The sequence below is a fragment of the Panonychus citri genome, unplaced genomic scaffold (genome assembly GCF_014898815.1).
Source record: "Panonychus citri isolate SS breed McGregor unplaced genomic scaffold, ASM1489881v1 Contig00077, whole genome shotgun sequence".
Classification (NCBI taxonomy): domain Eukaryota; kingdom Metazoa; phylum Arthropoda; class Arachnida; order Trombidiformes; family Tetranychidae; genus Panonychus; species Panonychus citri.
Window position 1 is genome coordinate 483,485 of NW_026515482.1, and position 15,197 is coordinate 498,681.

At 33.2% G+C, this 15,197-nt stretch overlaps 3 protein-coding genes across 3 annotated transcripts; 2 read left to right on the plus strand and 1 right to left on the minus strand.

Moving 5' to 3' along the window:
- The first annotated feature begins 305 nt into the window (after positions 1-305).
- On the plus strand, positions 306-4,865 carry LOC128386976 (insulin-like growth factor-binding protein complex acid labile subunit). Its single transcript, XM_053346104.1, has 7 exons — positions 306-550; positions 753-2,758; positions 3,100-3,289; positions 3,421-3,527; positions 3,635-3,913; positions 4,142-4,268; positions 4,702-4,865. The coding sequence occupies exons 1-7, from the start codon at positions 367-369 to the stop codon at positions 4,809-4,811; spliced, it is 3,003 nt and encodes a 1,000-aa protein (XP_053202079.1). The 5' UTR covers positions 306-366; the 3' UTR covers positions 4,812-4,865.
- Positions 4,866-4,923: 58 nt separating this feature from the next.
- On the minus strand, positions 4,924-8,484 carry LOC128387251 (protein Skeletor, isoforms B/C-like). Its single transcript, XM_053346434.1, has 7 exons — positions 7,738-8,484; positions 7,522-7,662; positions 6,824-7,244; positions 6,554-6,728; positions 6,244-6,486; positions 6,031-6,169; positions 4,924-5,950 (listed from the first exon to the last, which is right to left on the minus strand). Exons 1-7 carry the CDS (start codon positions 7,790-7,792, stop codon positions 5,055-5,057), a joined length of 2,070 nt encoding a protein of 689 aa, XP_053202409.1. The 5' UTR covers positions 7,793-8,484; the 3' UTR covers positions 4,924-5,054.
- Positions 8,485-10,173: 1,689 nt separating this feature from the next.
- Positions 10,174-12,026, plus strand: LOC128387252 (uncharacterized). Its single transcript, XM_053346435.1, has 3 exons — positions 10,174-10,463; positions 10,661-10,992; positions 11,088-12,026. Exons 2-3 carry the CDS (start codon positions 10,719-10,721, stop codon positions 11,789-11,791), a joined length of 978 nt encoding a protein of 325 aa, XP_053202410.1. The 5' UTR covers positions 10,174-10,463; positions 10,661-10,718; the 3' UTR covers positions 11,792-12,026.
- The last annotated feature ends 3,171 nt before the right edge of the window (positions 12,027-15,197 follow it).

Consider the following 15,197-nt stretch of genomic DNA (forward strand, 5'->3'; position numbering starts at 1 on the left):
AACAAAGAGAAGATGAAAATTCTTGATTGATTCAAGCCTCATGGTGAATAAAAAACGTTGCTCTGGGTCATTGAATTTAGATGATCAACCGGTGGAGAAAAAAAAGTTTGCCTTTTAATATTTTTCTCCTTTCTGAGTTCATCTACTTGAATTTTGTTCATCAGGGCGATTTATCTTCATCTTCATCATGATAAAAATCCAGTGTGAAAGTGAGAAGGTGAATCCGGTTTAACTAGAAATCATTTGATTTCTAAATCAGTTTTCATCAATTGGATCAACTTTTCTCATTCTTACTTAGGATCTTCAATAGTATTGGTTGATATTCATTTTTGTGTAATTTTCATATCTCCAATTGTGCTAATCAAAATGTTCTCTCAGCTCTTTATATCGCTTTTATTTTTCTTCTCATTTGTCAATTGTCTTGTTAATTGTCAAGAATTAAATGACACAACTAAACCATCTTGTTTGTGTTCAGATAAATTCGGTTATGTGAGATTGTCCTGTCGTGATAGTCTTGATGATGTTCCAGATTTAAATGAAACAATTACCGGTAAGTTTCTAATATTTCGACTGATACAATTAATAAATTACATCGATAGAAAATTGAACAATTAAAATGCAAAAATAACTGTTAACACTGATTCTTAATAACTAATTGACTCTTGTTACTCTAATCAAATTCAATCGAATGTTATTGGAATTGGTTCTATTAATAATTTGTTGATCGTTTGATTGTTTTCCCGTTCTCACAGGAATGGACTTATTAACTAATTTCTGTAGTGATGTTTCATTTTATACTCCTCGAAAATTGGAAATATCTTTCGGCAGTGGGTCCGTTCATTTATCTGATCACGTATTTCAAAATGTACCAAACCTTTCATCGGCCAAAATTGCGTTCACCGATATGAAGCAAGTATCCTGTGGCCTATTGGCCAACCTCCGTCAATTAGAAAGCCTTGAACTTTGGTACAATAAGATTAACGATATTTGTGAACAAGCATTTCAAGATTTGGAATCAGTTGTTTCGATAACACTTTCAGGTAACCAATTAGATGCTATTCCTGACAGAGTGTTCAGAGGTTTACGAACTCTTTCCATACTTGACCTCGACTCGAATCAGATAAAATACTTGAGTCCACAATCATTTGACGGACTATCAGGACTTTCATTCTTAAACCTTGGCCGAAATTCACTTAACTTTATCCCCTGTCAAACATTCACTAATCTGAAAAATCTAAAGGAATTGAAATTATCGTCAAACAAAATCTCAGAAATTTGTGCCTCCGGTTTTGAAGGTTTATCTACAATTGAATCACTTGATCTGAACGATAATGCTTTATTTGATGTTCCCAGTGGTCAAGTGTCATCACTGACCACCCTGAAAACCCTGGAATTAGCCTCGAATCGTTTTGAAAAGATTGATAATAAAGCATTTGAAAACCTGATGAATCTGAGGGAACTTAATTTAGCCAATAATAAGATCAAAACAATTGATTCAGATGCTTTCCAAGATCTAATTAGATTGGAGAAATTAGATTTAGCCGATAATGCAATCCAGGTAATACAATCAACAACCTACAAGAGGCTACAGAGTGTCCGTTCACTGTCCTTCAAATCAAATAAGGTTGAGTACATTGAGCCCAATGCATTTGATAAATTAACTAAACTGGAAGAACTGGATTTAAGTCACAACAATTTAACTACGGTAACTGGGGAAACATTTACTGGTTTATATCTTTTACGATCAGTTACATTGGAAGGTAATAAAATTAATCGAATCACGGGAGAAGCTTTTGTTGGACTTCATTCGGTTCGAAACTTAAATTTGGCCCACAATCAGTTGTCGTCAATTCCTCGAGGTGTATTCAAGGGTCTTCGTGATCTAAACGACCTACAGGTAAACAATAATCGAATCAAATTGATTGAAGGTGGAGCATTTGAAGAATTGTCTTCACTTAATCAACTTGGTCTTCATCATAATGAGATACTTGATTTAGATGAGACAACATTTGAAGGATTAACTAATTTACATTCTCTTAATCTAAGAGGTAATTCACTTCATTCACTCAAATCATCGGCACTTCGTAATCTATTTAATCTACAAAAGCTTGACATCTCCTCGAACTTGATTAATGTTCTAATGGAAAAATCATTCGTTGGTAATCCTAATCTTCTTGATCTTGATCTGTCACAAAATTATCTCTACTCTCTGTCCAAACAATCATTCACTGGACTTAATTACTTGGAATCATTGAACCTTTATCGAAACAAATTGTCTCTCATATCGAAAGATATGTTCACAGAGTTACCACAATTAAAGTTTCTCCATCTTCACAATAACGATATCAAACAAATTCAGGACAACAGTTTTGCTAAACTTCCTAATCTGGAAAATCTTAACCTCCAAATGAATTCATTGTCCTACCTAACGGGTGGCACTTTTTACATCAAAATCTACACCAAACAAACACCAGTAACAATCAATTTGAAACTTAATCACATTCGATCGGAAAACATTGCCTCTGATGGTTTTGCTAAGCCCAATTCAAGGAAATTGGTCCTCGAATTACAGAAAAATTTCCTCACTTATGTTCCCGAAAAGCCGTTCAAAGATTTCCTATTAGCTAACAATACACTTAAGATCACTGATTTCACGTTCTCTTATCAGAATCCAATTAATTGTCGAAGTCCACTTAATCAATGGTGGATCACGTCCAGACGATTGTATCCCGATCAATTTGAATACTTTGGGTGTAAATGATCAATAAATTTGATCCACTTTTTTATTTCATTACTACCTGATGAAGAGTCAATTTGATTGGAGACGTTGGAACAATTAATAACCACTTAATTGTAAACTAATCACCGTTACCATTTATTTATTTGTACTTTGAATTTACTGATTTCACAAAATCAGAACACTTTTGTACCTCTTTCAATCAATTCACTAATAAAAATTAATTTAAATTCTAATCAATTTCTTTTGAATTTTACGAATCGTCGAAATTTCTATAGCTACATAAATTTATTAGTTAATAAATTTATAATTCAAATGATTTTATTAGGATAATTGATTAGAATTGTGAATAACAAGTTTGAATGAAATTCTTTTCGCGGTTAAACTGTTCCCAATCTCTTTTTACCGGAGGAAAAAGAGGGCGCGTTGATCGCTATTCATTTTCACGCGTTGGCGTTTTGATTGTGAATAGAAATGAATCTTTAATTGTTTCCTTAATTCAGTTAATTTTTTTACAGGTTTTTTGGTCTAATAGTTACACTACAATCATGGGTAAGTCTAAATGATCTGATATTCGCAATCAGGATTCTTTAATTTCATTCGAATTCTATGTAAGGTTTTGTCTCCATGACACATTTTCTCAACATGGTTTTGTTTCCTATTCCTTTTGTTTTTGGGTTAAGGTATTTCAAGGGATCATTGGCATAAGCGACGTGCTACCGGTGGTAGACGAGCTCCAATTCGGAAAAAGAGGAAGTTTGAGCTCGGAAGACCGGCAGCTATGACCAAGGTTTGTATTGACCATCATGACATTGAGTTGTTCAATTAATTCTGTTCCCAAAAATCTAATTTAATGTTTTTTGTTTCTATTTCTATTTCTATTTCTATTCCTATTAGATTGGTGCTAAGCGTATCCATTTAGTAAGAGCTAGAGGAGGTTCTTTCAAATATCGGGCTCTTAGATTAGATCATGGTAACTTTGCTTGGGCTTCAGAAAGGACTACACGTAAAACTCGTGTAATTGATGTAGTTTATAATGCCAGTAACAATGAATTGGTTCGAACCAAGACATTGGTAAAGAATTGTATTGTTCTTATTGATGCTACACCTTTTCGTCTATGGTATGAACAACATTATGCTGTTCCATTAGCAAAGAAAAAATCACCAAAAGCTTTGGTAAGTAATCAAGATGAACAATAATTCAAATCAAATTAGTAATGATGATTTAATGATTCACCATCTTTCGACTGAAAACAATGTGTGGAGAAAAAATTAATACTTCTGATTGATAATGATGAATTTATATTCTTTCAATATAACCTTATTTTACATTTTCTAATCATTGTTTTTCTTTCTCTTTCTCTTTCTCTTTCTTCCTTTTTCTTATAATATTGTATTCAACAGGCTGAAGCCACTGATGCTTTGAAAAAGGACAAAAGTAAACGTGTCCTGAGGAAATATAAATTAAGACAAAAGTTATCTAAAATTGACCCTGCATTGGAAGATCAGTTCCAAACTGGACGTTTATTAGGTAATTATCTTGATCTATTTGTCATATACTTTTGACCCTTTTGTTACCATTACTATTTGTTGTATTGTGTATACATGATGAAAACGAACTCTCTCACAGAAAACATGACATTTTGTCTTGTTTATCGTGTTGATGACTCAGTTACTCTGATTCCTTTCCATTCTACAAAGCCACTATTTTAGAGTAAATTCAATCTTTTCTAACTTTTGTTTTTATCTTCTCTCTTTCAGGTAATATCTCGTCACACTTAACTCATCACATTCTAAAATTTTTCTTATGATGAAAAATACATTATTTTGTTGAAAATAAGTCTTTAATGCCTTATCTCCATGACGCACCATAGTTACTCTGATTATCCATCGGAAGATCTCAAACATCCTTCTAGTTTTTCCAATTTAACTAATGTTTTCTTTTATTTTCTCCATTTCCATAGCTTGTTTATCATCAAGACCAGGTCAAGTTGGAAGATGTGACGGGTATATTCTGGAAGGAAAAGAACTTGAATTTTACCTCAGAAAAATCAAAGCAAAAAAGGGAAAGTAAACTAAAAGTGTAAAACTTTTCTCATGCAAATAAATTAATTCTTGTACTCATATATACTCTTCCTAATGTGATCTTTCCTGTTACAACAACTAAAAATGTCGTCCAACGATAATCCAGTAAACATGTCGATTTATTTTCATTAAGAAATATCAAACTTGAGTAATTGAGTCTTCTATTCAGGTACAAAGGAATATTTTTTTCTTTACAAAAAATTTTTGGTCTTGAGTTTTAAATTGTAAATAATTAAGAATTAATTATGAGACAAATTGAAAGTGAAGTTAAAAACAATGAAAAAGATGCACTAATAGTCCAACTATTAGAGGCAAACGATGGCAACAATGAGAAATCATCAAGAACAAAAATCTTTCCCCCCATATTTCGTTGTGTGAAACTCTGGTAATAAACTACATCGGGTGTACTCGAGTTCGGTGTCCATTGGAGTAAACCGCCACTTCCGGTTTCACAAGTATAATTGAGTTTATTTCTAAACTGTATGAAAGTGTGAAAATTATCCGATTTTCTTGCATCCATCGAATTGGGATAATCCCATAGACAAAGTCGACCCGAAGCCGTTGGCGTTGGTCTACCCTTGCGATCGTATTCAATTCCAGCATAAACATGGCGTCTCTTTCTATCTTCTTCCTTCATCTTATCTAATCCACCCATTGGATCATCTGTTATATAAAGCGGATGATAATAGCGAGCATTATGAGGATTACTACCGCCTTCAACTCTGAACAAATAAGTTCGTCCTCGTTTAACAAACAATGTCGGTGCCATGAGTCCATTTATGTACCAAACGAGACCAGGTGATGTCGCTCCGGTTAAACTGGCATGACCTCGAATACCACCGGGGACACCAAGCCGAGCATAGAAAGTGGTTAAACTTTGGTTGAAAACACGTAAAGGTCCCCATGACTTTCTTTTGGCCAAACTGCTGACCGAATGTGGGGATTTCTCCGATGTTCTGGTAAAATCGTGACAGTTTCGAACTGCTGGTTTACGGCCGAAATCAATTTTTATCGTTCCTTTTGGATAAAGATAATGAATCCGAGGTTCTTTCAGTGTATTTAGTTTACCGATGGCCCATATTACCGATTGGAGTCCACTCTTCTCATAAACCATATCACCTTCGTCTCCTGTGTTTTTTTGTTCGCAAGGAAAAATAATCGTCAAATTTTTCGACTAATTCGTAGCTAATAAGTCGATATTTACATACCTGTGTTGATCAAGTTCCTTCGATAGACAATTTTCGTAATACCTTCTTCTCGAACGTAAGTGTGGATCTGAAAATTTTCGACACCACCGACTTTCGAATCAGGACAAATACCTTTATGTAGTCCTAGAACATTAGTACACTGAACATAACGCAAAGAGAAAGTTTTGGTTAGAATCAGTTCAAAGGTCGAATTAGTTTTTCTTAATTTCTTACCGGATATTTTTCCGTTAAATTGTAATCATCTGTCTTTCCAAAGTGACCATCGATATAAGAAATGGCCACATCAGAGCCGATCATTTGAGTTCTGTTTGGTGATCCACTTAAACCAAAAGCAATATAATCATTTGAATCAATTTGACCTGCGACCTCGAATGTTATTTGTGGTCCAAAAATTTCCCAATTAATTTGTAATTTACGGTGAAGTTGTTCACAGTTCGGTAAACGAGAGACGTGTTTCTATATGAAAGGATATCGATATCAAAGAACAATTAGTTAATTGCTTAAAGTGAAAAGATTTACTTACAATTATGGTGGTTAATGATGGAGGAATATTGAGATTATCGGGAATTATCACTGATCCATAGTTTCTCTCAGTTTCACTATTCCAAACGGCGATCCAATCAATCTCGAAGACGGTAATGGCTCCTGGTAGTTCGATGATCAGTTCTTCATTTTTATAAGGTCCAAGTGATTCCAAACTTTGTTAGAATTTAATTGTAGAGCAAGGAAGTTTAATATTCGATAAGTTGAATTGAATGAGCAAATTGAATTAATTAGGAATTGAAGCACTTACTATCCTTGTTCATTTGGAATCTTTCGGCCTGAAGAATGGGGTTGAGGGCCATCACCAACCCAGAAGAAGGTGTTTTGTGACCGACCATCGTAATTGAAATCGGGAATCAAAATAGTCTTAGAATCGAGTATAACAACAGGACCCGATTGGACACCATGGTCGATCCTGGAAAATTCTGAGATTCTTTGAGGGGAAGGAGGTTCAAAACCCTCGGGAATATAAATGTCGGCTAAATTACGACGATCGCGAATGTCCCAAACAGCGAGCCATTTAATACTTTTGAGCTTCTTATCCTCTGGAAGACGGATCGTAATGTCCTCATTATTGTAACGACGTAACTTATTGGTTCGACCTGTTTCATCGGGCACAATGAAACCAATATTACTTGGCCGCGCTGTAGCACCGGACCAGAAGAATGCATCTATCAACATGAAATACGAAAAAAAACATCAATCAATCAATCATGATAATCATCAAATCCAAAGTAAATTCAAACCAAGAAACAAAACGTAGAAATGATCAAATTAAAATCTCAACCAAAGCCTTTAGCGACATGGACGTAAATATCTCAATTAACCTGGTTCACCTTGATTTGATTGTTATATTAAATTGAGCAGCAAAAGTGATCCAATTGATTGGAAATCGTCAGCAAGTGACATGTCAACACTAACGATCTAATTTTAGATCGAATCACTCACCTTGGCCTAACCCGTCGTAGAAAAATCCTTTAATCAAGATAGTGTATTCATCGATAGCATAAACGGTGCCCGAGATTTGATGAGCATAAGTGTTCAATTTACCAAGAAATAATCCAAGGTGCTCTTCCTCTTTAGTGGACACTGGTCATTTGAAAAGAGAAGAAAAAAAACAATCAATATAAAAGTCGAAAGTTCCAATTTTACCTGATCATTTACCTGAGCTTGTAAATAAAGTAAATACTAAAGTAACAGTAACAATTAACATTATCATAGATTTGCATGATCATCACAGATGAGCTTTTATCATCATCATAATTTGGTCTTATCGATATTTGGTTAATTTAGCAAATTAATCAATCGTTGTTGGCACTTTGATCCTTATTTATGAAGAATCAATGAGAAGGACAATTAACACTAATACAGAGATTAAGGTGATTGTTATTGATGATTTTGAAAACGAGAGTTTGAATGAGATGTTGATGGTCCAGTTAATTGTAAAGTAATCAGTCAATTGTCAACATGATGATGAAATGATTAAGGATGAAAAGAGACACAAAAGGATTAACAAAACATAAAAATTCTTATGGTGTTTTTTTTCTTGAATCAAGTCCACGGTTTTCTGGTCACGGAGGGTTAATTATGGGCTGGAATTCAAGTGAATTATATTTTTTCAGTCAAATTTTGTTTACGATCACAGATTAAGATACAGTTGATGATGTTGGTGGTGTTGGTGATGTTGATGATATTATTGAGGGTAAACAGAACTTTGAAATGTCGACAGTGAAAGTAGACAGTAGAGTCTAAAATAGACAGACTAACACATCGAGCGACCGGTTCTAAGTGACCTTAAAACGGCAAGAAAGAGAGAGAGAAAGAGACACTTGTTGTATGGATGGTTAATCTGCACTCACTTCTGGTTGATCCACTTTTTTTTCAATAAGAGAACAGGTAAAAGATTAAGAGAGAGAGAGAGAAAAAAATAAACCTGATTACTTAGTGAGAAGAAAAATTAACGACGACAGAGAGAAAGACAGTAAAAAAGGACGGAAGATGAAGATGAGGATGAAGAAGAAAAGAATTAGTAAAGAAAAAAGAACAGAGAAAAAAAGAGAATAGAAATTGATGAGAGAGAATGAAAAAATTGTTAATTGTTGATCTCTTGATGAAAGTAACAAATTGATGATGAGAAATTAAATTGACCATTTGATTGAATGACCTCAATCGATTGAAATTCAATGTTAACTGTGAATCTATTTTGAAATAATCTAAGCCAACAACAATCAAGAATAGATTCACATTGATTGTTATTCAATATTATTAAGGTTAACAATTGATTACCTCAAATTTGGTTATTTAAATTGAGTTCAAATTGATTGTTATTATCATTTAATCATCTCACCAAATGACCCAACCCAATTATAATAATAACAATTAGAATTGACTTATAATTACTTTTTCCAATGATTAACTTTGATCAATCACTAAGATCACATTTTTATTAATATCAAAATGATTATTAAAATAATATCAACGATTAATTAATAGACGGTGAACATTTTTAATTGTTGAGATGAAAATTACGATTCAAAGTAACAATTAATATAAATATAGTAAAGGTAAAGAACTCAATCAACTACTTGTATCCTGTTATATTAATTGTCTCAAATGATTAACCAACCTTAATTGTTATTGGTAACCAATCCTTTCACGAGAATTGAATTAAATGGATGAGGTGACAATTGAGATTAATTTAGTTTCTTAATGATGATTATAAATAAATTGCAATTAGAAACCAAGGTTGATTGCAAGAAAAGAGAAACAATTTAAAACAATCAATGCCCCCCCCCCGATAATCAATCAAATTTGATTCTAAGAAAATCTCTTGATGATAATAATCAGCTGATGGATTAAATCACAACAATTTAGTGTAAATTTAACTCTTTATGTTTTATTTTCTTGATTAAATAGGAAGTAAAAGAAAGGAAGTTAATTGCTACCAATTTACACAGTGGAAAACATGATAATCGGCTAAAGTGAAATAAATTATTTCCTTTTCCGATAATCATTGATTTATTTGAAAGAGAATTTAAATTCTTGATCATTATCAGTGTTTTCTAATGTAAATTTTTTTTTCTTTTTCTTTTTGTTCATTCAGTTTGTGTATCTAATCAGTATCATTATCTTGAATCAGGTATTATTTGTACCGGTCACCAAGGATCACCATTGATTATCCATCATCTTTATTATTATGGTGTCATTATCATTACCATCAATTTCATCATTCTTTTGGTTAAGGAAGGTTCCTCTTCCATTAGCATCTTGTTATTCATCATCATCGTGTGTCCTCATCATTCATAATCTTCAGGTAATTGGAGACTAGACTTGAAATGGGGAGAAAGTGGGTGAGAGAGAGAGAGAGAGAGAGAGAGAGAGAGAGAGAGAGAGAGAGAGAATTTTCATCATTAATGAGCATTGAAGTTGCTACTTTTCATCAGATGCACCAGCGGATATGAAGAAAGGTAAGGGAGATGATGAGAATGATAATGATGATCGTGAAAGAGATGTGATAGAAAAGATGAGTGAGCAAGAGAGAGAGAGAGAGAGAGAAAAAAAGATAAAATAAGTTATATATAAGTTATAATATCAAATTCAGTAAGGAAGAGGCGACTCAGGTCAAGTCCATCTGAAGACCAAAGCTAAAGACCGGAATCAAGTTTTCCTGTTATAACGGTTCCGTTGATTCTGAGATGGGCAAGAGGGGAGAGAGAAAGATGATAAGGATGATGAGAGAGCTGATCATCTTAATAGTTGGCCCTCTCTCCTTAATACACTTGATTCACAGAGCTGATTGTTAGTAATGGTTGCTTGATTGTGGACCAACAAACCATCTCAATCCTTGAATTTAGTTCCAATTTGATTATTATTATTGTCGATCAACAATTGTAAGTGACACACAACCTTTTGTCTTCCTTTTCATCTTCATCATTCATCTTCCATTCTAATAACTATTCTCTCTCTTCTTTTCTTTTCTTCTCATTTCATTTCTATTTTCATCCTTAATCTTGTTGGTTACGTTCATTTGGTTAATCACTTCATGATTATCGTTTATTTCTGAAAAAACTTCTTCACTCTGGTTCAGTTAAAGGAATCAACATTATAACGGTTTGTAATATTGATCCATCAACAATTTGGACAAAATGTTGTGGACAATTAAGAGAACGTCATTTTTCTGGATTACTGTGATTCTTTTAAGTCAAAGCCATGTTTTATTCGTCTCAACAACATCCTCATCATCTTCCTCATCTGATTTAACATCATCATCTCCATCACCTTCAGAATCATCGAAATCAATTTCAGTAATCGATTCATCACCAACGAAAGTTAATGAAACTTCAATTTCTTCAAATACTTTCTCTATCCAAGGGATCAAGGATTTCATCTTCAAAGCTCGAGGAGTTGATCTTGGTCGAAGTGAGTGTTTTTTTTTTCTTGAAAATGATCTAATTTCTCATGATCAACTTAAGATATTAACTTATTTTCTCTCCTTTAATCAATCTATTCTTAAGCTTTCTCTTCCCTTCGAGGATCGATAAGTACACCATTTACCGCTCTCATGTACATGGGATCACTTGCTGTCGGAGCGATTGTAATGTTGGCCTTCTACGAATCACCGATTTCCCCACTTCCAGTTCCACCTCTTCCTGATCCACCCGTTGGCCGATTCCCACCTGAACATCCAATTTGGCCACCACCAGGTCGATCATCTCAGCCATCAATTGGTCATCATCAACATCAGCCTCATCATCTTTCAGGTGCATCATCATCTCCTCATCAAATAACTGGACCTGGTCCAATGATAACTTCATCATCTGAAATTCATCAAGTTGCCGTTCGTCCACCAGCGGGTTATATTCACCGACGGACAGGAACAGAAAACGGAAATGGTCAACAGTTTCCCATGAAAGGTCAAAAACAGTTAAATCCATTGAACTCAATTAAAAGTAAAATAATTACCTCAAAGGCAAACAAATTACCAGTATCAACTGGTATTGAATTAATTCCCGAAGCAATTAACACTAACAACAACAATTTACCCTTAGTTAATAATGGTGATTCTCCTTCCGGTAATTACAACGGTACCACAATTAATGAATCAACAGGAACAATTAACTCAACAGTCTCTTTACTTGCAAGTTTCATCAAAGATAAACCACAAAAGTTATTTGACATTTTAATGCCAAGAACTTCCGACAATAATAAACAAAATTAATTGCGACAATTTAATTAGCCGATGTACAAGTTAAATTGATAACATGTTTAACTGGTCTTGATATCATTTCATGTATAATTTAAATCATGATCATCAACTCTCATCTCACTAATCATGATTTGCTTTTTTTGAATCAACTCATCCCACCTTAATTTATGATTGAACTTTCAAAATTTGATTCCTGGAAAACTCAAATTAAATCCAGTTTATCATGAAAATAAACAAATTTTATTTATCGTTGTTAATTAACTTTAAATCAAATTCATTTTAAAACTTGATTATAAATTTAATTGTAAGTACGATGAGCAATTTAACTTGTAATCGAAACTCTTATTTAGAAAACAAAAGTTTCAACTCTGAAATCGAAACAATTCGAAAAATTGAATTAATTGTTAACTTCCAAGAATTAGCAAAATCACAACTAAATCAAATACAGTTGGAAAGTTATCATTTTAATATAATAACAATTAACTTTGAGACTATAACATAACAATAATAAACTCGAACTGAATGTAAACAATTAATTTTTAAAAGATCAAACAAGCCACAGTCAACGAGAACTGATTCCAAGAATTAAATGATTACATGGTTACTACATTGACAGGGAAAGATTGGAAACAATCAGAGAATTGTAGATGATTAGATTGATTACAATTAGAAGAAGAAAAAAACAATTAGTTATCAATTAGTAATCAGTAATTAGTTTATCAATTTTGCCTAAATCTTTTTGGCTTAAACCATTTTGGCGATTTTCTATTCGGCTGTTTTCTAAATGGCTCAAATCTTAGGCAATCGAAGAGTTGACTTTAAGCAGATCAGTTTCAATAAAATGCATTCTGTTTCGAATTAATGATTTTGTGTTCCCTTCCAAGTGATTTGATTGTATATCCCTAAATTACTGATTGGTCAATTCTTATGGTAATGATGATGAGCTTGATGGTTACATGAAGGGTTTAACAGCAGTAGTTAAAAAATGGTCCCTTTCGCACAGAAAGAGAAGAAAGAGGAGAAAGAGAAAAAGAAAGAGATTACTTTGTGTTTCTACAATCATTATATTTCTGTTTGAAGTTTTTCTCATCAAATTCATTAATATATCTTGAGTACTCTTAATGGATAATATTGAAGTGAAAGTTCATTTTGTTACATTAAATCTCTTAAATCACTCATTCTAATCTGATTTTTTCGTTTCGAATATTTTCGATTTCTAAACTCAATACCTTTGTTTCATTTTCTAAAAAGGGTCAACACGCGCCAACATTTAATGATTTTTATATTGGTAACAGAAAAGTTATTTAGATAAATAAAATTATCGATTAGAATAAAAACTTGAAAAGTTGTCAGAATTATTTGATTTCTTCGCTATTTTCAATTAGATCTTATTTGTCATTTTCTTAATGTCGTAAAATTTTGGTTCATATTTCTCATCGTGAGCTTCGGGTAAGTAATGAATAATTCTCTTATCAAAGTTCTGTTCAAACTTAGTACAAAGGAGTCCGAGAAGCAACTCAACATTCTCTTTAGACGTGAGCTAGGTAATATTCCTATAACAGTCGCAGAATTTTTTGGTAGTGATGCCGATGTTATTTCATTCTTCAGATCAGGTGAGTCTGATTTACTTTTTCCGGCTAAATATCTTCATTTTTTGGACGGTACAGAGGTGAATGTATCAGTCGGGCCTGTGGTTGGCGGTGACAGTTGTATCTTCATGAACGTTTACCCAAACTCGTCCACTGGTGTAATTAACAAAGGAATATTATCATCACTTGAGATAATTGATGACTCGGTTCGTGTCCTCATCACCCTGTTAACGGTTCTCGCTTTGATATTAAACTTTGCTCGATCTAATATCAGAAGTACTGGTCAAATTAATTCAGACTTTTATCGACCTTCGATCATGAAGTTTCTATTGACAATCCCAAAAGGTAAATTCGGGTTATTCTTATTTTTAACCTGCTCTTTCTCAGTCTATTACATATTACATTTATTTTCGACATCTTTCACAACACAATACTCGATAGCTTCACGTCCAGCACCGTTGAATACGTGGTCTGATTTAATATCACGGAAAGAAATCAAGTGTACTGCAAATAAAAATACTTGTTATCGTTTTGCAAACGAATCTTTGGGCTTAGAAAACCCACTGATTCCGGAATATCAATCCCTCGATAAATATTTGGATGAAAAGGGTAATGAATTAATGGTTTCACTCTTTGGCGAAACCGATTACGTTGAATGGTTTTTTAAATTCTTTTGTCAACATCTCTATATTAGAAATTATGAATTTCTTAAAAATGGACGAAATGATTTCCTGTTTCATTCTAGTAAAGTTCGCTATTTTGAGAAAACGGGTTCATACTTTTACCATACGAATATTGATCGCATTAAGAAACGATGGATTTACAGAGCTTCATATTCATATTTCGAACATGGTTTTAGTAATGTTGCAGCAATGAAAGCGAGGATAAGTTACTATGGTCGCTTCTCGAGTATTCTCTTTCCTGGATGTCAGTTCTACGAGGAATTAAGCCCTAGAGCCGAAGGCTCTTACAGTCCAATCACTCATTCTAATTTTACTGATCTAATTAACCTTTACTTATTACTTTGTGTTTCTACAATCATTATATTTCTGTTTGAAGTTTTTCTCATCAAATGTATGAAATAATGTATTGATAATAAATTAATAAATCTTAAGATAGAGATAAACATCATTATAAAGGGTCACCCTTTGGGGGTGTTACGGTCAAAGAGTAATAGTAAGAGAGAGCACTTGGATGTAACCATCGATAAGGTTTTATCTAACCTTAGGTGAAAGTATGAGATCCAGGTGAAAGCACTAATACATTCTGCAAAAAACGTTAATGCTGAGTAAAATTAGTACCTCGACATCTCATAACTTTGCATTGAAACTATTTTCATTCAGATCGGGCTCTTTTTCGAAAGATACAGAATTTTAAAGTAAAAAAATGAATTCAAGTTAAGTAAAAGTTGCGGTCACTTTCGACCTCAATAAAACCGAAGTCGAAAAAGTTGAGAACCCATATTTTTCTAATTGTCATGAGTATATGTATGCACTATCGAAAAAAAAATTTCAGATAAAAACTTGTGATGGTTCAATAGTTATTACGATTTTTTCAAAGAGCCTCATCTTATCTGGCCATAGAATCCTTTTATCTTGAGCACAATATTTACCCGAAATTTGAGCTTATTTTATTCAAGGTTGTAGATAAGTATTGGGATCATACATTTCCTCCGCCTTGTTAGATGCTAGTAAAAAATATAAAACCATTATTTGAAATAATTTATTTCATCTCTTGTTCCTTTTTCAGGCTACTCTAATTCTTTAGATCCATAGGTCCTAGAAAAAAGTTCATTCGTAATTCGAAAAATATTTTCGGACTCGGCATAA

Excerpts from the sequence above, each read along its gene's own strand:
- LOC128386976 (XM_053346104.1), top strand. The coding sequence starts at position 367 with ATGTTCTCTCAGCTCTTTATATCGCTTTTATTTTTCTTCTCATTTGTC. Across the intron at positions 551-752 it reads TTTAAATGAAACAATTACCG|GAATGGACTTATTAACTAAT; the intron begins GTAAGTTTCTAA and ends CCGTTCTCACAG. Across the intron at positions 3,528-3,634 it reads GACCGGCAGCTATGACCAAG|ATTGGTGCTAAGCGTATCCA; the intron begins GTTTGTATTGAC and ends TATTCCTATTAG.
- LOC128387251 (XM_053346434.1), bottom strand. The coding sequence starts at position 7,792 with ATGATAATGTTAATTGTTACTGTTACTTTAGTATTTACTTTATTTACA. Across the intron at positions 7,663-7,737 it reads TACTTTATTTACAAGCTCAG|TGTCCACTAAAGAGGAAGAG; the intron begins GTAAATGATCAG and ends TCAAATGACCAG. Across the intron at positions 6,487-6,553 it reads CATCATTAACCACCATAATT|AAACACGTCTCTCGTTTACC; the intron begins GTAAGTAAATCT and ends CCTTTCATATAG.
- LOC128387252 (XM_053346435.1), top strand. The coding sequence starts at position 10,719 with ATGTTGTGGACAATTAAGAGAACGTCATTTTTCTGGATTACTGTGATT. Across the intron at positions 10,993-11,087 it reads AGGAGTTGATCTTGGTCGAA|CTTTCTCTTCCCTTCGAGGA; the intron begins GTGAGTGTTTTT and ends TCTATTCTTAAG.